We start from the raw sequence: 21,630 nt of genomic DNA, 5'->3' as shown, positions 1-21,630 counted from the left end.
AAAAAATACTGTCAGATCCTTTGAAATATCTTGGGAGGTCTTGTTCGGAGCTTATTGACTGAAATTTGCATGCGAAATTAGCCACAACTGCATGAGTATTTGAATAGGTGCCAGGAAACCCAAAAGAAGGCAATGCTTGATTTCTTCCAGTGATGCTATTTTCATGCAGTCATGAGGCTTGAAATTGACAGTTTGGCAGGTTGATTTAATTTGCTGGCCTTTTGCATATTCACCACTGACAGCTAAGGATTCCCAGGCAAGCCTAGTAAGTCGGTTTAGTTATCTTGTGACATGCCGACCCGGGAGGAGAAACATTTTTTCCCCTTAATTTAGTTAGATAAATTTTGAATGACCCATTTCAGCTTGCTAGCAGATGTCTACAAGCTGTTTAACATCCTTTAAATTAAGAACCATCCACACTAATTATTTCCTGTATGTTTTATGCAGTCATTGTACTAACTTTAATTGAATGATGGTTAAAAATCTTTTAAGGTGATGGTTACCACATACAATCCCAGTCATGAATCAAAAGGCTCTCAGAAAATTCTACTGGCAAACGTCATATAAACAATGAGAATTTTTTCTTCTCCTTATTATGTCCCCATATACTTGAGGAGGCAGCAGTTAGCCACTAGGTAAATGGTTATCACACCCTATCTTTCAGGACATTGTTCTAAAAGACAAGCAAAGAAATTTCTCAAGCCTGTATGTATCCAAGATACAGAAAACATGGGAAAAGAGTAAATAGAATTGTCTTCATAGGCTTTATACTGGCTCTATGTGTAATATGGAGCAAATTGATAGTGCTAATGAAGCCTTTCTACTACTTTTCCCCATGCAAAATAGGGGGTTCCTGAACACAGTATCTAGAGGGAGAAAACAAGTTAAGAACCATGTGATTAGTCAGTTGTCAATAATGTAAATCTTGGGTTTTTTTAATATATAATAAAATATTGCAGATCTGATTTTAATAAGAAAAATACATGTTTGCACATATGGAAACATGTATGCATGTTGTAATTAGTGAGTATTTAATTTGCTATGTTGATGTCTTTAAGAAAAACATTGAGCAAGTACATTGTCATTCCACTTGTAGTTCGAAATGAAAAGTATTTACATAGCTTCACTTGTGGCTAACCATAAATAGTGTTTTTAATAATTGTACAAATGTTGGGTTAGGGAATTCTTGTCATAGAACAGTAAACATTGTTGAAGTTTCAAGGTGTTGAAGTTTCAACAACTTAGGGAAGTATCTTAATTTAGTTTCCTATTCTGCTTATTAATAAATATAATTCTTTATTACTAGTAGCTGGCTCTGAGTTTTTTAAATGCAAGCCTTCCATTTTCTAAATAGAACATTCCTTAAAGCAGGGAGGGAAATGTGTATGAAGTTAGAAATATCTCTGTGGCTGTACAGCAGCCCCTTTAAACCAATGCATTGATTTTGTTCTCATCAATCAGTGAGACATACCAATGTGTCAGGACAGGTTTTAAAAAGTATAAACATGTTTATGGGTTAACTCTTGTCATCAGTTTGAGGCCTTTTCTCTGGTTGAGTAAACTGCATCTCTAAATCTAAAGGATTTTTATGATGATGTAAGTTAATTTGAACTCAGTTATGCTGTTTTAAATACCTTGGTTTAAAAAGTAACAAATCAAACTAGCTTTCTGTTTAGGGATTCCTTCACAAATCCGTTCACACAAATGATGATATGTAGCCCCTGATGTTATCAAGATTTCAAAGTAAGGGTCCTTGAATATAAGAAAGCAACTGATAATGTGGGGTAAGGCAGTGAAAAACTGGAGATTATGAGCACATTGAGTGTAATTCTAAGGAAAAATTGTAAGAAGATTTAAAGTTTCAGGTCCAGTTTCTCTGCACGGCAGGAATCTCAGTGAAAGGATTAACAGGTTTACAGCATTTAAGAGCATTCTAAAGGGGTGCTAAATAGAGCTTTCACTGAAATGTTATTTCTGAGTTTGTCTCAGTCAACTACGAGCTATATGAACTATGAACTTTATGAACTATAAATTAAGTTCAATTGAAACAAAATATTATTATGGATTGTGCATTTACCTATTATATTCTAAAATGGGAAAAATGAAGGAAAGTAGAAACTTAGTAGTTTATGGGCCATTCACATTCCAGAAGTACAATCAAGTATTTTTTCGTTTATTTCACTTCTGTGAATTGTCACAAAAGTTGTCTTTTAAGAGGCAGCTGAAGTCTCAGGCCTCTGTATTGTAGAGTGAAATTGCATTTGACAGAGTAGGACTTGATAAAATATTTTCAGAGATAGATTTTTGCATTATTGTATTTATAAAGTATATTTCTATGTGCTTATGCATTAACTCTGGAGTGTTTAATGTTTAGCTTTATTTTGGTTTTGGTATTTATGGGGATATTTTGGAGGTTTTTTTTTTGTTTGGTTTTTGTTGTTGTTGTTTGGGGTTCTTTGGTTGCTTTTTTGGTTTTTTTTGTATTTTGTTTTCCTGCATGTGCTGCTTTAGTGACTCTGAAATACCAACTTCTGAAAGCTTGGAAACAGTGATTATGAAGATAGTGCAAAACATTGATCCACTGCCAGCCAGAAGTAAACAAGAAGAAAAAAAAGCCCTGCAATGTCCTTCATTTAGAAGTCCAAAATGAGCAATATAATAAAAAGGTATATATTGGTTTGTTCTCATGAGTGGAGTTTTGGAGTTTAATATTAGCACTTCTGTCTGCTCTTAATTAATTTGACTGTCAATATAGAAGTGAAAACCTGTTTCCAAATATTCAGCTGGTGGATCCATTATATTTCAAAATATTATGTGGACAGTGAGTCTGCTGTGGTGGATTCATCCTGGCTAGATGGCAGACATTCACCAAAGCCTCTTGTTCACCCCCCTCCGCAGCTGGACAGGGAAGAGAAAATACAACAAAGGGTTTGTGGGCTCAGATAGGTATAGAAAGAGATCAGTCATCAAATACTGCCATGGGTGAAACAAAGTTGAATTAGAAATATAAATTAAATTTTTTACTAACAAAATCAGAGGAGGATAATGAGAAATAAATGAAGACCTTAAAAATAGCTATCCCTATTCCTCTCTTCTTCCCAGCTCTACCTCCCTCACCCCAGCAGCACGTGGAGACAGGGAATGGGGTTTATGGTCAGTTCATCCCACGTTGTTTCTCCCACTGCTCAGGAAGGGGACTCCTTCCCCTGCTCCAGTGTGGGGTCCCTCCCACAGGAGACAGCTCTCCATGAACTTCTCCAATGTGAGTCCATCCCATGGGTAAGTCCTCCACAAACTGCTGCAACGTGGGTCACTCTTCCACGGGGTGCAGTCCTTGAAGGACAGGCTGCTCCAGCCTGGGTCCCCCAAGGATCACAAGTCCTCCCAGGAAATCTGCTCTGCTGTGGGCTCCTCTCTCCCCAGGTCTGCAGGTCCCTGCCAGGAGCCTGCTCCAGCACAGGCCTCCCACGGGGTCCTAGCTCCTCTCAGGCACCCCCTGCTCAGGTGTGGGTCTCCTCCACAGGCTTTAGGTGGGTCTCTGCATCCCTGTGATCCTCCATGGGCTGCAGCTGCTTCAGCATGGTCTGCACCATGAACTGCAGGGGAATCTCAGCTCCAGCACCTGCTGGAGCACCTCCTGTCCCTCCTTCTGCACTGACCTTGGTGTCTGCAGAGTTGTTCCTCTCACATATTCTCTCTCTGCTCTTCTCTGGCCACAATTAATATCTGCAATCACTTTTTCCTTCTTAATTATGTTATCAAAGAGATGCTATCATTTCTAATTGGCCCATGATGGGTCCATCTTTGAGCCGGCTGGCAATGGCTCTGCGGGACGAGGAAGAAACTTCTGGTGGCTTCTCACAGAAGCCACCCTTATAGCTCCCCCACTACCAAAACCTGACCATACAAACCAAATATACCTATAAAACTATTTGGACAGGAATGTAAAAGATTATTTAAAAATGTAAAGTTGCTGTATAAGCTAGTGGTGCTGTCTCACAGTCCAGGCAAAGAATGCCACAGACATTCCATTAAACTTCCTCTCTGTCACAAGCACCATACAGGGCAGGCTGACCGAACCCATGACAGGGAGATAGCAGCACCCCTCTCTACCTCACTTCTAGCCAAATGGTGTGCTGGCATCAAGCTTAATCAAGCATAAATGTCTCTCAGTTTGTTTGTTGTGCGCTGGATGATTTTCTCCATCTTAGAAAGATACTTTTGACACTCGCTGTGTCCAGAAGATTCTGTCTTGAGAAAAGTATGCTTTTAGCCTATTTACATGGATTGTCTGGGATTTGAAATGCTTGTCTCATTGCTAACATCTATAGCTGTTTTCTCACAGAAGAGGGCCAGCTGGTTGAGTCCCAGGTCTTAAGAGGCTCCATACAATCTGTAACAGATGACTCATTCTTGGACTTTTTAACAGTGCCTAATAGATTTTCCCTTCTATGTTTGTCCAAATAAATAACTTAATGGAATTTTAAACATAAGCAGACATTATTATTTCTTAGTTCAAGAAACAGAATCTGAAACACTCAACAACTTGCTGCTTTTAGATAACTAGTTTTAAATTCAGTATTTTGAATGGTGATATACAGAGTTTGAAAAAAGATTATTTCCTTAGCTTCCAAAATTTTAGTGCAAATGCACTGGTCTTGTTATATATTCTTGATGGTGTTATTTCATCAATACTTTTTGATGAAATAAACTGAAAAAAAAAGGAACTCATTAATCAGTTGGTAACAATACATAGTATGAGTAGGTGAACATGCTACATATGAAGATCTTACAAAAGCGTGCTACTCTTTTTAATCTCCTTCTACTCCTGAGAGAGGACATACAAGGCGGGGAACCCAGGACACTCTGTCCTCTCTGGATTGGTAGTATAGCGCAGCCACTACAATTGCTGTAGGACCTGTATTACATTTACTCTCTGTTTCTAGTGGAGAAGATAGATACATCCTGATAGACATTTGTAACTGACTGGTGGAACTGAAGCAGATGCAGGAAGTGTCTGGAGAGCACTAAGCAGTTAAATATGCTTCAGTAGAACTCCCCTATTGCAGGAAAAGGATTTGAAAACATGGTTTATGAGTGTGAAAGAAAGTATTGCCCAAATGTTTAGCATTAACAGTTGGGAACACTAGTTTTAACTGAACTCTTTAGTCCATCCAAAGGATTTAAGGACCCTACGGGTGGGTATTCTAATACAAAGAGAGGCTAAAGATATTTCCAAAGTCTTGAGCTGTGCAAGGGGTTGGAGATGAGACCATTTATGATACAAGGACTTGGTCATTTTTCCTCTGTGTGGTAGGAATATATAGCACCTTGTACAGTATCAGCAGAGTTACTGTAACTCTCTTACATCTCATACATTTCTTAGAGCTGTGTGTTAGAGTGGAGATCTCAGTCTTTTTGGCGCAGATGTGGATTGTTTGCTCATCATCTGCTGAGAGCTCAGTTCTTGGTCTTTCAAATTGTGTGGTGATTGTACTTATCTAGAATTCATGGCTAAGTTATCCTGCAATGTCAGTAATTTGTTCAGTGCAGTTGGTAGAGAAAGTGTTGGTCTTTACTCTTTTAAAGATGCTTAACAGCTATTTTAGATATGAATATTCCCAGAAATATCTTCCATGATATGACCTAGAATTTTATATCTGAAAACTTAAAAATCTGGAGAAATATTGCAGTATTCATGATCAAAAGTGTTTAAATATACACTGAGCATTTAACACCTAGTAAATTAGTTCACAAACCCTCTGACAGGCTGTTGCAAGATTTGCTTGTTTGAATTTGTGTGTGTGTTTTCAAATATTTAGCTCATTATTTTAAGGTGAAGTTCTCATATAATAAATTACTATCAAACAGCATCTTTTCACACAGTTAAAGTAAGTTTTACTTAGTCCCACATAGTGAATCTACTGACTGATATGAGCTTTTTCATTACCTTTTGTTCATGTTTGCCCTTGTAGCCCACATAGCCAATGAAACAAATTAAATGTGTTTTGGTTTAGATCTTAAAAAAAACCCAGCCTGTTAACAAGGCACTGAAGCCTTTATTTTTGATAATCTTAATCAGAAATTCAAGGCACATGTAACTTCCTTGTTGATTTTTCATTGTTGCCACTCAAGAAAAAGCACAACATGGAGTGTTTATAGGTTGACTATTTTATATGTTTTATGTTTTTATAGGTCAGTTGTTAATTTACCAATGTACGTACTAAGAAATATTTTTGAGATTGCAGGAGTGTTTTGAAGGGCCAAAACAAAATCATAAATCATGTTACTTAGGATGATTTTGCCCATTTAGTAATATGCCATTTTATGTTCAGTGAGTAGAGCAAAAGGGACAAATATCACTGTCCAGAAACTGTGCTACACTGTTACTACACTGCAGGAAAAAATTGAGCCGCTACAGAAGCAGGTAGCTATTGTACAGAGAGAAAAAAAAAGACAGCAGTGATTTCCATTAAAAATGTTATACAAACCAATGAAAAATTTAACAAGTCAGCTACATTTGGCTGATCAGAGACTTCAAGTTAATAAACTGACCATAGAGGTAAAGTACTTTTCTTTATAATGTCTTGCAGTGTTCACCTTAATTCTAGTGCAATTCTGTGATATTTTGATAACATTGATTTTTTTTGTATTTTAATTTATTATAGTAAAAATTATGAAATATTATATATTACCATGCTTTGTGTGGGCCACTTATTATGTACAGATTATGTTGAGGCTAGTGTATAACCACAACTGATTTATCCTTTTGAAAATAAAGTGGTCTTCATGCTGATTTTTTACTTGTATTCAAATGAATGAGGTAAGTTTCACCTTTAGCCTGTGATCTGCAAACCTTCCTGAGAATCTGATCAGTCCAGAACTAGTAGCTATTCCTCTGTGAAGAACAGGCACTGTCTCCATACACCCCAAGACAACTAGAGTTTTCTTCCGAAGGGGACTCAGACCTGTTTGGTATCTATTTAATCCCATCTTTCTCTGTTAAGGTGAAAAGCCAAAAAACAAAGTTTATGGAAATAGAGACTAGTAGAGTATTTAGTTAACAACCCAAGGACACAAACTTTCTTCTCTGCTTCAGTCTTCATTTCTACTTACTCCTTTTCCATGCTATTACTCCTTTCTGGTTTTCCCCATTCTCATGTATATATGTATTTTGTGTTAATCTATATGCAGATCCTCAGCTGGAATTCGTTTCTGTTCATACTGTAGTGATTGGCCTGCCCTTTATAGAGCTGAATCAACAAACACTTATGCAGTAATTGTCTCCTGTTGGTCACACACACATCCTGCTTCCAGAATTATAGTGCTACAACAGATGGACTTGCTGGAAGGAGGCAGACATTAAAAAAGAAATCAAATCCCCTCCCCCTCAAACTTCTCTGTGTTTTTGCCTTCGCACAGAAGGCAGAAGCAGTATCAGGAGCAGCACTTTTCACTTTCTTAGGACTAGGGAACTGCTAATTTCTGGAGGAGGGAAAGTTTCATTTTTGTTACTTATTTTGCATAATTATGTATGTGTAATGAATTGTTTAAAAAGAGTTTCCAAGATCATTGGAACCAATGAAGATCTGCCTATCTTACAAACAGTATCATAATATAAAGTTTCATGGACAGTATAAACTTCACAGGGAACTATATGTGTAATTTAGTGAAAATGTTCTGATTTCTCAGACATCTTCATGATTTGCCTTCCTAGAAGACTACTCCTTAGGTGTCTATTGAAGAGCAATGTGAGAAATAAAATAGAAAATGCTGTTATCAGAGAACTGTTAAAAAAAAAAAGGGGGGGGATGTAAAGATAAGAGCTGCTGTAATGTAAAAGACTGACTAAAATAAAAACTTGCTTTAAAACCAAACTGGTTTTCTATCACTCAGTTTTTCTGGAAGGTTTTTTAAAAAAGGTCTATTTAAAGGGTGGTGCATTCTAAGCAAAAATAAATAAAGGGTGTTTCGGGTACTCAAGGAAAAAATCTTTATTAGGCATGCACATTTTTTTCCTTCTCAGCAAACGATTCAAATTCCCTTTCTTACAACTAATTACTCTTCAGGTGCCATACTAGTGCTACCAAGTGGGAAATTTAAAGCAGAGGCTTGGGCTACTTGCCAAGTGAAAATTAAGGAGGTAAAGAACCTACACAGTCACTGCAGGGTACACTCATGTTTTAGAGAGAGAACCCTGATTCAGACAGATCTAATGGTTCTAAAGCACACTTGTGTGGAGGACTTGTATTGGTTGTTGGGGTTTTTTTTGTAAGAAATACTATCTAGAAGTGAAGTTTAAAGATACTGCAAGGGAAAGAATGTTTGTTAAGATTTTTTGTTAATACTTTGTTACTTTAGATTTTAGAATTTTCTTGAGAGGTAGAATGTCAAAAACAAGCAGTCAAACTATGGAAAAAATATTGACACAATCTCTGGATTTGGAGAAAATCTTAAATACTTCAAGAGTGCCAAAATTATTAATATCCAAAAATAAGCATCTGTGGTTAACTGCCATAACCATAAACTTACATTAATAGTGAACTTTTGGTCCTAGACTAAGGTGGGTTTAGTAGTCCAGCAACTGTTAACATTAACATCATGTCTTGGACAAGATGCCATTTTGCCTGAATTTTTCTAAGAAAATAAATCCTTTAGCAGACAAGGACAGATGTTTCTGCCGTCAGTCCTTCATTTTAGTCCCCGGGGACTCTGGAAGATCAACTCTAGATTTAAGATGTAAATATTCCAGATGTTCGTTTTGAAACAGATTTTACAGTTCGTGCAACCTAATGACTGTTTAGTATCTGCTGATTTTCAGAACATATACATGCATGGTTTTGTGTATTTTTCCTGAAAATCCACCCAAGCCTGTATGTAGTATATATTTGTCTGCTTTTAAGAGTTCAGAATTCTGGATTTATGTTCTGGTTTTGTTTGGCCTTATAAATGCTTTGCAGTAATGTAGATATCTAGCTTTGTTTGATTTCTGCAAAAGCAATTCCTTGCATATTTTTAAAAAATGGCTGTGAAGTGACTGCACATGTGAGAATCAACACTTGCATTCTCCAAGGATTCACATTAACACTGAGTCAAGACCATCTGTACAAGAAGTACAGTAGTTACATTTTGTTATTGGTGTATAGTAATCACAGCTGGAGCAGATACTTAATGCAGAAGCCATGGTATTTATTATTTTCTTAGTTTCTAAGAAAAGCTTTTAAAAGAAATTGTTGGAAAAATTCAGGATCTTTTCTCTAAGGTTTAATACTCCCTCTACTCATTTCTATCTGTATTGCATGCAACACAGTAATTGTAATTAGTTTTACGCAGTGTCATTCTTGTGGCAAAAATCCAGAAAAGGATTTTTTTGGTTTTAATTTCTTATATTGAATAAGAAATTAAAACCATAAGCAGTTTAAATCACTAGCGCTTCTCTTATTCATGTGAAGGCTATTCAAAGATCCACTGCTCAAATGTACCCTATTTTTGCATCTCCAATGTTTCTCAGGTGATGTCATAGGAAAGCTGCATTTCTTTACAGAATACTGTGGGCAATTGCAGCATAGTGCCTGTGTAAGTCTACTTCAGCAGGAAAATTGAATCTCAGAATAAGAACAAGTCGACTGGTCAAATGCTGACACATTCTTTGAAGAGGATAATGTGAAGGTTTAAGTAAAGTTTTTTTCAGATGCCTTCCTGCAGATATATTGCTACACTTTTGCTGAACTGAGAAGGTGCTTTGAATTCTTTTTTAGAGGCATGTTTTAAATCTGAGCCAGACTACACTTTTTTTTTCTGACAGCATTTTGAATATACCTCCAAACTTTATTTTAGCTATTTGGTTTCCACTTTTCTTTGAATTGTAAGGGAACTCTTTTCCCCTGAGATCATAGTTCGTTTATCTAGTAGATTATCTCAAGCATAGAAAGGTATGAGCATGAAAAGTAGAAAAGTAAAGTGCTAAAGAAAGCTTTTTATTCTTTAAAGGTTGTGGCTTACTTTACATATTCTCTTGACTATTTTTTATTACTCAGTGTACCAAAGTATAGGCCAGAGTTCGGTGTTGCATCTGGAAAACCAGCATCACAGCTTCACTTCTCTTATGTACCCAAATAAAAGTAAATCAGCCAATTTAGTATTATTCAGTTGCACTGAAACAAAGAAGAAACTGATGATACATTTAGATGCATTGGAAATTATTGACTGAAGTATTATTTTATGCTAAGATATCACTTAAATTCTGGTTTTCTTTAAAGATTTTTCACTCTTTAAAGATGTAGTATTACACTTAATATAACTATTAAATTATATATATATATATATATATATATATATATATATATATATATATATATATATATATATGAATGAAACAATTGTATGTTTGTGGTTTCCTTAAAGTAAATTTTAGGAAAAAGTTTGAAATTATAAATGGAATTTATTTGTAATTATCCTGCAGTAGCTGAAACTGCTTTTGTAATTTCCCCACATTTTGTTCGTTCCAGCAAATATGTAATTACTTGGACAGACTTTGTGGGCTTTCTAGATAAATGTAGTCCAGTTAGAAATGGTTGTAAACCTATCCAGTTATTTCCTGTCAAAATACTTTTATAGATGTCCTGGTTTTATATATTTGAACTCTCTTACATGGATGTACTCTGGAGCATTTGTGTATTTTTATTAAGTTTATGAAAGATTCTACATTTAGTGTCACCTCTTCTAAGTTGAGTGTTGAATTTTCCTCTTTCTCTGGTAGCATAAATAGATATATCTCATTATGTACATTAGAAAATTTTAACTATAGCTACAGATGATCTGAATGATAAAATTTTATTGAAAGTTTTAGAATTACTGAAATTTGGAAGACTTTAAGTTAATCAAAAATAGTAATTAATAGAAATTAACTTTGCATAAAGTTGCTGCTACATCAATAGCATATGCAGGAATTCTGACTTTCATACATATAAGCAGTAAAAGAAAGAAAAAGCAGATATGCTGATAATAACCACATTAGGTAAAAAATAATCTGATAAGAATTCAAATTGCTTATGCTCTGTTAAACAATGTCCCTTTCCATTCTTACACAGCAAAGTTAAGTCTGGAACCTCTTGCTTGCATCTATCTTAAAAATAAAAACCCTGTATACATCATATTTAACACTTTTGACAAGCTTGCTGCAAAATCATTTCTGCAGCTCTCCACCTTCATCACAGATTGTAATGAAACAACCAAATAATTCTGTGAAGCTGTTTAGGCAAAATCTGTTGTCAAAAACATGAGGAGAATCATGATTTCTCTCCTCTTCTTAGAAGCATATAGATAATCTTGTCCTAACTACTCTTAATAAGAGTAGTTTAGGTTAATTTATGGAAACTGTAATCTTTGGGCCCAATACTCCAAAAGAAGTAAACAAAGTTTCTCAAAAATATTTAAAAATCATACCAGCAAATTTTCTATTCTTCTTTTTCTTAAAATACAACAGAAGTTGAAAGGTAAACCAGAAGGGATAAACCTATGATAAACCAGGATGTACTGCTGACCTTTCCAGAGTTTGCAAATACGCTCTGAGACAGCAGAGGTTTATCTAATAATTGAAATAAACTATGTATCAGCATGAGACTGTTTTCTCAAAACTAGATTGAAAAATTCTGATTTTTTCTTCTGACATCACACTGCTTTTACCCTTGTTTATATGTGTCTTGAAATGATCTCTTTGCAGGCACAGTATATAGTTAAAAGCTCAAACCTAAAGTTTTTTTAATTCAATTTTAATTTCTGTGCCCTACTTGTGTTTTTTGGAAGGCTTTGAATTGACAATATTGAGAAGTATAAGTTCTGCTTTGTTGTACTTGTGTTAAAGCTTTGCTGAACCTAATAAATCAAACATCAGGGTATGCAGTCAATGTTACAAAGGCTGGAAACAGAGATAGAAAATGCTCTGTGACCTCTGAGGATAGAATTCACCTTTTTCAAGTCCTATTCCGAAATTCTGCCTTGAATGAAATAGTCAGCTAGTCAAATATGTTTGCTCAAACAGTATGGTTACTAAATGGGGAAATCTGTAATGCTGCCTCTGACCACTGACTCAGTATTACTCCTTAAGTTGATTTGGAAATAAAATAAGTAATAGCCATGGGTAAACATGAAAGTAACTGACCTTTTAAAATGTATATACACCAGAACATTTTAATTATTTTGATATTTCGCTGCGTCAGATGCTTACAGCATCTTGAAGTCAGCTTTGTTAATGGATCTATATATAAAATATATTTATCATGAAACTGTGTGTCACTATGAAACAAAAATGAAGCTAAATACTTTTTACAATTTATATTGATCTTTGAAGAAGCATTACAATAGATCTGTTGCATCATCAATGAACAGCATTTGAAGTAGGAAGTGAGTCTCATTCAAAAATTAAAAAGAACAGTTGGCGTGAGCTAGGACTACTAAATTTGTGCTTCTTATGACTTACACTAGACTTATGTCAAAATGAAATAACTTAGAGATAGGTAAATCCTAGAAAAAGATATTATTAATAAAAAATTACGAAAACAACATGAAGTTCAGAGAATATACTTACAATCAGTACAATTTATATTGCTGTATCATGTAGAAATGCTAAAAAAGCATTTTTCTATATTAGAAGAAAGAACCTGTATCAAAAGAATTAGCATGTTATTGTAATGTTACAGAGGCTGTACACATTTCTGTAAGTACAGCCAATATATCTATATCCAGTTGCTTAATATAGTAGTGGAACACACATTTAGATTATACTGATGATATAGAAAATATCCTGTAATTTTTGTGTTATCAATTTCATGTGATACAAGCTTTATTAAATTCACCTTTCCAGTGATTTGATCAAAATTTCCTTTGCACTGGCTCTTAATCTTACTATTGGGAAAAATACCGTAAACCAAAACAGAACTCAATTTGCATTTTTTTCCTGTAAAAAAATTCTCAAATAAGATACAGCTTGAGACTTGGAAAAACTCAACCTACACTATCATAATAGGATTTCCTTCTGTGTTCACATGAGTGTTTTTGTTGAATTCACTGTGATCTGCATTAATTAAAGTATAAAGCTACACTGTATTCTTGAACCTTCTCTACTATGTGAAGTCCTACAGATAATATATGGTTTTGTCAGAGGATATTTATTCACCATTAAATCTCATGCAAAGGTCATTGATTTGGGAATAATTATTCATATGTTACCAAGAGAATACATTTCAGATCTGGCAGATTCGATTTTCTAAGAGATTGTCACAGAAAACCAGTTTGTGTTGCAGTTGGACCAGTACTCTTAGGTTAACTCACCAGGATAATCCATTAATTATTCGTTATTAGTAACTACTGCTTTTAACTATGGAGGTGATTTTACTAAACTTTTTATGCATGTGCTTATTTCCATAGTTCAAGGAAATTTCAAGACATCCTACTTACTGTGGTAAAATTAAGTTTTATTGTCTCTAATCTTGCATTTATGTCTCTCTATAGTGAGGGATTCCTTTTTGTTTTCAACCTTTGGAGAAGGAGCAACAACGGGGGATTTTTATTAATATTCTCTGATTTAGTATTCTGATAGCCTGTGAAATAACATGCCAGAAATAGCTTTCCATCAGAATAGGTTTCCATCAGCCATATATCCTCCCTTGGAAGTTCCAGTTCTCTTCTTGGTTTTTGTGATGGATTTTTACCTAACAGGCCCGCTTTTCTCTCTTTCCCAGCCTAGATAAATGTTCTCCCAATTACGTTCTTAAGAAAAGTTTTCAAGACTCATGAGAAATTGGGGAGATAATTTTGTATTGTGAACATTAAGTGAGTTGATTCTACTGCACTCTCCAATGGACTCTTCTATGTTCTTTCTTTCCTTTCCTTTGCTCCTGTCCTAATTTGTTAAATAAATTTTTCTCAATGTAAAAATACAGAACAGAAGATTGGTGGAGGAGAGTGCTTAGTATGGTTAGCAAGGTATGTACATGAACTAGGGGAATTTGTGAAAGACAGTTCTTTATTTGAGGAGTTGCATTTTCAAAGAAGTTGAATGAGTAGGGTCATTGATTTACAAAAATAGCTCTGTGACTTGAAAGTATCAGAAGTTTTGTAAGCATATAGACTCATTTTTGTTGTGTGCCTCTGTGCAACAGTCATTGCTTATTGAAGTGTAAATATTAAATAAAATTTTAAAAATTGTATCCACCATATTTGGTTTTACATAGTATTTGGATTTGAGCTAAGCACTGCTACATGGAACACAATGGAGACTCAATGTCTCAAGTCACGCCTTAAGGTTAAATTGATGCATATAAGTACTACTTAATCATTTTCTCAACTCAGAATCTCACATACCATGAAATTAATTTTTCAGTTTATCCCTCACATCAATGATAAGATTATTATTTTCACCAGGATAATGTTTTACACCTTATATATCTATTTTATCTGGATATACTATGAAATAAATGACTGTCTTTTTGCTGTTTGTTTTAGAAGTAAAATCTTGCAATCATTTTTTAAAAATTAGTGGCAGCATAAAAAATCCAAGCCAGTGAAATAGGATGTCTTCAGTCATTGACAGCTACTCTTAAGTTTTCAATCATCCACCAGAGTCTGATTGAAGAGTGTGGATTGTTATGATCTCACAGTGTTTTTAACGAGCAAATCATTACATCATAATGAAAACCAATACATTGCTCAAGTTTCACATTGATGGAGGCTGAGTGGCTGTCTCTTGGGAACCAGGGACTCTAAAGAAAAATGAGAGTCCTAGGAGGTAATGCTGAGCATGATCTCCCATTGCCATTTAAAAAATACAGTCCTCAAATGTATGAAGAAGAGTCTGTATAAGAGCAGTGGAAAGAATATGTTTTCTTGGACTGGCATAATTTGACGGATCTTAGAATAATTTGGATAGTTGTAATATACAGAATCCAAATTAAATTAATTTAAAAAGAAGACTTATGGGGAGCATTTGAAAGTACATTGTTCCAGAGAACAAATGTGAGGTTTTCAGAGAGCAGGTTAGCAGGTAACTCAAATTTAAATATCTGAGAAGAAGAAATCTTGTAAAGTCATCAGTCTAGCAAAAGAAGGTTGAAAAAATAGCAAAGATAGAAGCATAGCAGGTATGAGATCTATAATTTTTAGGTGACTGTAATTGACTCTTGCCAGTTGGAGTCAGATAACTGCAATGATACTGGCCAACTAATCTAAAAAGGAAGAATTAGAGAGAAATCAGCTGCTTGTAGTTAGCTGTGGGCAGATTTTTTCTTAAAGGATTAAAAAAAATGTTGGGTCTGTAGGATGCATGAAAAAGTAACAGAAAGAGTGAGTATTTGTTAGCATAAGCTTAATAAATGGGAAGTGTGAACAGGAAAGTAAATTATCAACTTCAGTAACACTGGTTGCTCACCTGAAGCAATGATGGAAGAAGTGAGTTTATGTCATAGAGATCAGGTGGGCAACAGTACTTTTTTTTGAATTAATGCTAAAATGAGTTTAGTGCTGCAGAATAGATGTAAACATGGACGATTAATTTAAGATAGTCAAACCACTTGTTTTTAAGGATCTCCCTGAACCCAAACAGGAGTGCTATAGTAGTGTTAAAATATCAGGTTATAAGGAAGAGAAATTCTGAGGCAGAGGAAGAAGCTGTCACCACTGAAGACGTACACAAATAAAGTCATGCCACATGGAAGGTGGGTATTTAAATGAAGGAAGTAATCCAAAGGAAATGGCCATTCCATGGTGTGCAAGAGGAGTATTTAAAGATCATTAGTCTTAAGAAGAAGATATGCAGAGAAGGAAAAATGGCTTTTTTGTGTAATAGACACAGAATATAGGATTATGTTAGTCCTGTAAAACCCTTTAAATTTTTCTGATTGCAGAGCTGAGAGAAGATTAAAGTATTTGATGTAGGTAGTATGTAAGTTGGTAAAGGAAAATGCAGAAAAGGAAAGATAAATTATGATTTTTTTAATACTTACTTCATATTTTACCAGGAGGATTAAGCATAAGAAAATACATTTTTAGTGAGGTAGTCATGATATTTTTTAAGGAAAGAGCGTTCCATTTTAATTGTGGACATAGAGACAGTTTAATTTTAATTTTAATTTGTTTTTTTTAGTCTAAATCTTAATAAAGTACTCAAGCTGAGATAGTTTGTTAAAGGTTTGGCTTCAAAACAGTAAAAATACTTACTTCCCAAAGTATTGTTTGCAATATAAACTTTGGCAGAAAAAAAAAATCAGCTAAATTTCCTATGAGAAAAATGAGGGAGTGGCATTATAATAAAAAGTAATTTCAAAAATCTACAGATGCTGCACTTATTTGAAAACTTTACAATCTCTGTCACAAAAAGACTAAGATATGAGGAAGCCTAAGTGGTAGGAGACATAAATTTCTGTTGTTATTTTAGGAAGGCCGAAACTGGGGTCTGAAACTACAGGTAGTATAGGATGACTGTAAGTCTCAAGACTTCTGTTTTGAGTAGTTACTCTGAAGAAGGTAAAAGCATATTTTCAATTAACATAATTGTGATCAGAAGTCATTATATATAGCTTAGTGTGCCTTTTATTGCAGCCCACTGTCATAGATACTACTGTGTAGGGTAGAGTTCAAAATGTTCTTTTATTTTCTTGAGAATTCCTCCAAGGACTGTGAATATTGGATTTTCCTGTGTTTTTTATATTTCTGTCAGACATCATAAAAGTTCAGTTTCATTGCTGTTATTCAGCTGCTGCTTTGTGTTATTTATGACACTCTTCATAAATAGGAGTTAAAAACTTCTTTATATATCCTAATACTTATTTTCCTATTTACATGTACTGAACTGTGTGTCTCTCGACTTGTCTTTACACTAGCAGCTTTTGCAGTAGACATCGTGTGTACAGTATTCATTTTATATATGTCAGATCCTCAAGGGCCATGACTTTTGCCAGATGAAGCACTTTTGATTTTGAGGCTGATGAAACATAGTGCTATTATTGATCTGTGCATGACACAGCCAGTCTCTCTGCTGGCAGAGTGTAGCAACATTTATCCAGGAATTTGTGAAATGTCACTTGGATCATGTTCGTAAGGTAAACTGTGCAAAATCCAGGATTCAAGCTGAGAATCCATGAGGAATTGGACGTGACTTTCTTATTCCTTCATCCTATCTTCTAGGTCAGCCAAGTGGTATTTGTTAAAACAATGTCTGTGTTTTGTATTAGGTGTTGAAGAAAGTATGATTATCACTAGGAATACCCTGTACAGTGTAGACATATGACTGGTTTTCTCAGGTTTTTAAGTCGCTTGGGAAAACAACACTTTAAGTCAGTGAAAGTGATCTAAGCATTGCAAGTGTGTAATTTTTTTTGTTTTCTTTGTAGCAAGATAATTCCTGTACAGCTGCAAGTAGGAAACTCTGCTTAGATTTTCTAAAAGAATTTACCTTTCCTTGCTTTATTTTGAATGTGGAGATGTGTGGCAGTTCCTGTTTGTCAATAAGATCTCATTAAGTAATAGTGGTCAGAAAGGGTGTGTGACAGTCTGTACAAGTAAAACTGTCATAATATTTATAATTACATATTTTCTTTCTTTATAAATATGTTTGAGAATGACTGCACATTTTTGCCAATATCAGAAGCAGGTAATTTAAAAAATACTGAAAACTAAGGTATGTAACAAAATCCCAAACTTCCATGTACTATTCCTCTATTTGTCACTTTTCCAGGCATCTTTACAGATAGTGTTTCAGTTTAAAAAGTTGTTTTCAGGTATAAAAAAAATTTTTCTTCAGGTATACCCAGAAAGCTGTAATTCTTAATTTACATTTTTTCTTTCCAAAGCGGTTATAATAGTAACAATTTTAAAGTTAGCCATGATGAAAAAAAAATTATATTTGATAACATTTTTTTAAATTTTAAACATTAAAATATTTTTAAAGTCTTCTTCTATTTAATTCAAAAATCAGTTATTAGTTAAAGTAAGAAGAAAGAAATTTTATTAAGCTAAAGTTCTGAGCTAGGCTGTCTTGGGATTTTTTTCCAAAGCTACCAAGAATTTTCTTTTATTTTTCAAAAATAATTTCTGTAGTTTGAACTCCAAAGGACAAAATCAAGATTTAATTGAAACAGCACTTGTGAATGACTAGAGAAATGTTCTTGATATCTACTTTTTCAAATATTTTCCAACATTTGTACATAAATAGTAAACCTGGAGGGGAGAGAGTTGTTGCTGTTGGTCATGAAAAAATACATGCATATACGAAGCCTTAATTTTTACATTTTATCCCTCCCTTTGCAAGATTACCATATGTGAAATCCACCATAAAGTAAAACTCAGTAAGTTGTTGGAAAGGTCAAACTAGTAGTTAGTTGGTTTTTGGATTGGGTTGTGGCTTTTTTGTTTGCTTCGGGTTTTGTTTTGGTTTGTGGAATTTATTTTGTTTTGCAGATATGCGTGTTAATTTTTCAGAGATCCACATAGGCTGAACAAATAGTCTGTTTCTTAGGAACACAGAAGTACTTCATAGCATGAGGGCCGCCAGCTTGTCAAGCTACTGCTCTTCATAGCAGAACCATTGCTAGCTTGTCAGGAATTATTTTTTACAGGGAGTTTCACAGAGGACATTTCCTTTTCTGCTCAGCAATGTCAAGGTACTCTGTGTAAGACTGCACCTTGGTTTGGCACTGCACACAAATCATATGTTGGAAGAAAGGAACAAGAACTTTGGTAAGTTTAAAACATAACAACAATGAGGACAGGTTGAAGGTCTGTAGTTAATGAAATCTAAAAATAATAACAGATTAATGGTAGAGACTGAAGATGTGTAATACCCACCTTTCCATGGATAAAAGACTATTTAAAATTAGTGGTCAGTTTTTGCTTTCATATCCTTTCAAGAGAATGGATTTAATTTTTTCAAAAAGGACCACTTATATATAATGCACATTTTCTCTTTGAGGACACTGAAGATGGCTGCCGGGAGAATGTTCTCTGCATTTAAACAAAAGTTTTCAGGCATATTTTCTTTATACTATTTGGTACATGTGCTATGTTTAGTGTATTCTTGACATCTTAATGTATTCTTTCTTATTTAGCAATTAACATTTTTGTCCCCATTCTCAAAATGGAAGGTCTTCTTTAAAGATGACTAGCACAGGAAAGATACCTTGATAGAGAAGAGTTTGAACTCTAGAAGCTCGAACTGGATCACGAACTAGAAACTAGTCCTTGAAAACTTACTCCTTGGACTCCAAGTCCTCCTTTTCCTCCATGCATTTTATTACTCTCTGGTTTCTAGTAAGATTTTATCAGTGGTCAGAAAGGAGGACCAATAACAGGTCCCACATCTTGTCCTTCAAGAAAAAGAGTTCTTTTGGACTCCGCTGGATTTCGGAAGAGGAATCTTCACCTTCACCAGCTCTGCACTGATAGCTCTGAAAAGCACAGTTTCCTGTTTGACCCTATTGTCTTACCTGTCACACAGTGAGATTTCTTTGTCTAGATTGTTTTGCACAAAGGGAATTGGCATTTTTGTTAGAGCTTGCATCTTTCTCAGATTTTCTCATTCTCACAGTTCTCTGTTTAAGCTTATGTGTTCAAAGGTAATGCTGGTGCTCTGTTGTCCTGGCTACTCCCTTCCACTACAGGAAGAAATTTTGAAACATACCTCCATAGCCAGGAATACAAGCCATTCTTATCACTTTACCAAGAATTATGCGTGAACCTTCTTCAAGGTTTTTTGTTGTTGTTGTTGTTGTTTTTTTCTGTTTTGTTGTTGTTGTTTTGGTTGGTTGGTTGGTTGGTGTTTTGTTTAGTTGGTTTATTTTAAGTGGGGGGAATTTTTGGACTTTCTAGGCATAAAGGAATGGGAATCAAGAACTAAAACATCTTCTACAACAGTAGGAAAAAAAAGTGTTACATCAAGAACACTTCTGAGACAAGAGAACTACACCTTAGATTTCCTTTTTAAAAATACATATCTACAGCTTTTCCTCTTTGGGATTGTCTTAATTATTCTCTGTCTTAGACTGCCCATTGTTGCAGAGAATGAGTGCTAGTTCCCAGGAGAATGAGTGCTGGTTCCCATGCCTACCAAAGTCAGACACTCTTACTGTCCTTCTAACTCAAGGGGAGAATTTGTATTTTTGACAAGGTGCTGGTTTGCCTGAAATGCCTGAACCTCATGGACTCTGCAACTGCTAGAGGAGGTAGAAGAATATTTATCCTTTCTTTCTATTTTTTTGTATGGTCTGATTTGCTCTCCTAAGGCTTAATTGGGAATTAAAGAGGTAGTCATGGACTGTTCCCATGGCTTCTACCATGCTCAGATGTACTGTGCATCACTCCATTCTACTTCTTCTGCCTAATGTGCCAAGATCTTCAGTCCCTTTCTCAGCGGTGGAGGCTCTATGACTAGCCATAGCCACAGCGCATCTCACGAGATTCTCAGGCACTTGGAAACCATCTGCTCTTTGGTGGCTGAACTGTGCACAGTCTTCTCTTTATTTTTTGTTTTAAAGGTCATCCTGTGGTCTTTAGGGTATTGTGTATGCAAAATGGGTCTTTTTTGTCTATAGTCTGATCTTGGTAAGACCAGCAGAAGAGAATGAGGGAACTACTGAGTAGCTGTAGGTCTCGTTCAAGCTGGGATTTAGAATTGCAGTGTTGTCCTCAAACTGTTCATGTATGGGAAAATAATAAATTGCCCAAGTGAGTCATAATGTTGATGATAATTGTGATAAAGGAAAGTATATTTCACTTGATACATTAGACTAAAGACATGGCTTTTTCATGTGATGGTTTTTTTCAGATATTAAATAGGGATAAATAGTATATAAATAATATAGTAATGTAAAGTGTATTTTACCCTAAACTGTTCATTTATGCCTGTAATTTTAGCAAGAGTTCTGATGATAATATAAATTACAAATTAAAGATTAGACTGTGGGGGTTCATTTACAAGAATCCAGGGATGAATTACCAATTTAATTTATATGAATTACATTTCAGTGATAATTTTTTAAATGCAGTTCATTATTTTGAAGAATATTCCTGTCTTTGCATCCTCCCCATGATGTTTGTCATCAGCTTTCTCATACCTCTCAGAAGTGGTTAGAAGTGTCTTTGTTTACTTTTATAAAAATGTAAACAATAAATAAATATTTGTATAATATCACCTTTATGTGATTAGAAAAATTCCTTCAAGATACCTAACAGGGTTTTTTTGTACAATTCTTTGTTGTTTATTTCTATGTTTCTCATTCTCTAAGAGAACATAGAACTTCTCCATTACCTAAATTTGTTAATACAATTTATATTTTAAATGTTTTGCTTTTACACAGCTGTCTGCATAAGACAAATGAGAAGACTTTCTGAGGACATTTTTTCTGCTTTTATTAATATCTGAAGTGGCTAAAAAAGAGATACTTAGATAATTGAACAAAATTAAGCATAGAGGTACCCTTACACATTTTGTTCCTTGAATATTGCAACCAACGTCTGAGAATGCCTATGCCTACTTACATGTTAGTAATTTTGTATTTTGAAATAGTTACATCACTTCCTCAAAGTAGGTTGAAAGAGAATGGTCTTTAACAGATGAAAATCTGAAATTTGAGCAAAGGAAAA

At 34.7% G+C, this 21,630-nt stretch overlaps 1 protein-coding gene across 1 annotated transcript in view; it reads left to right on the top strand.

Annotated features, from left to right (window-relative positions):
• Positions 1-21,630, top strand: part of CNTLN (centlein) — a 170,497-nt gene that overhangs the window by 107,221 nt on the left and 41,646 nt on the right. The window contains 2 exon segments of the mRNA XM_059836999.1: positions 2,512-2,619; positions 6,316-6,562. Of these exon segments, the coding sequence (XP_059692982.1) occupies positions 2,512-2,619; positions 6,316-6,562 (355 nt within the window).

The sequence above is a fragment of the Haemorhous mexicanus genome, chromosome Z (assembly GCF_027477595.1).
Source record: "Haemorhous mexicanus isolate bHaeMex1 chromosome Z, bHaeMex1.pri, whole genome shotgun sequence".
Taxonomy (NCBI): Eukaryota; Metazoa; Chordata; class Aves; order Passeriformes; family Fringillidae; genus Haemorhous; species Haemorhous mexicanus.
The sequence above is the reverse complement of the archived record's forward strand: the minus strand, read 5'-3'. Positions and strand labels throughout refer to the sequence as shown.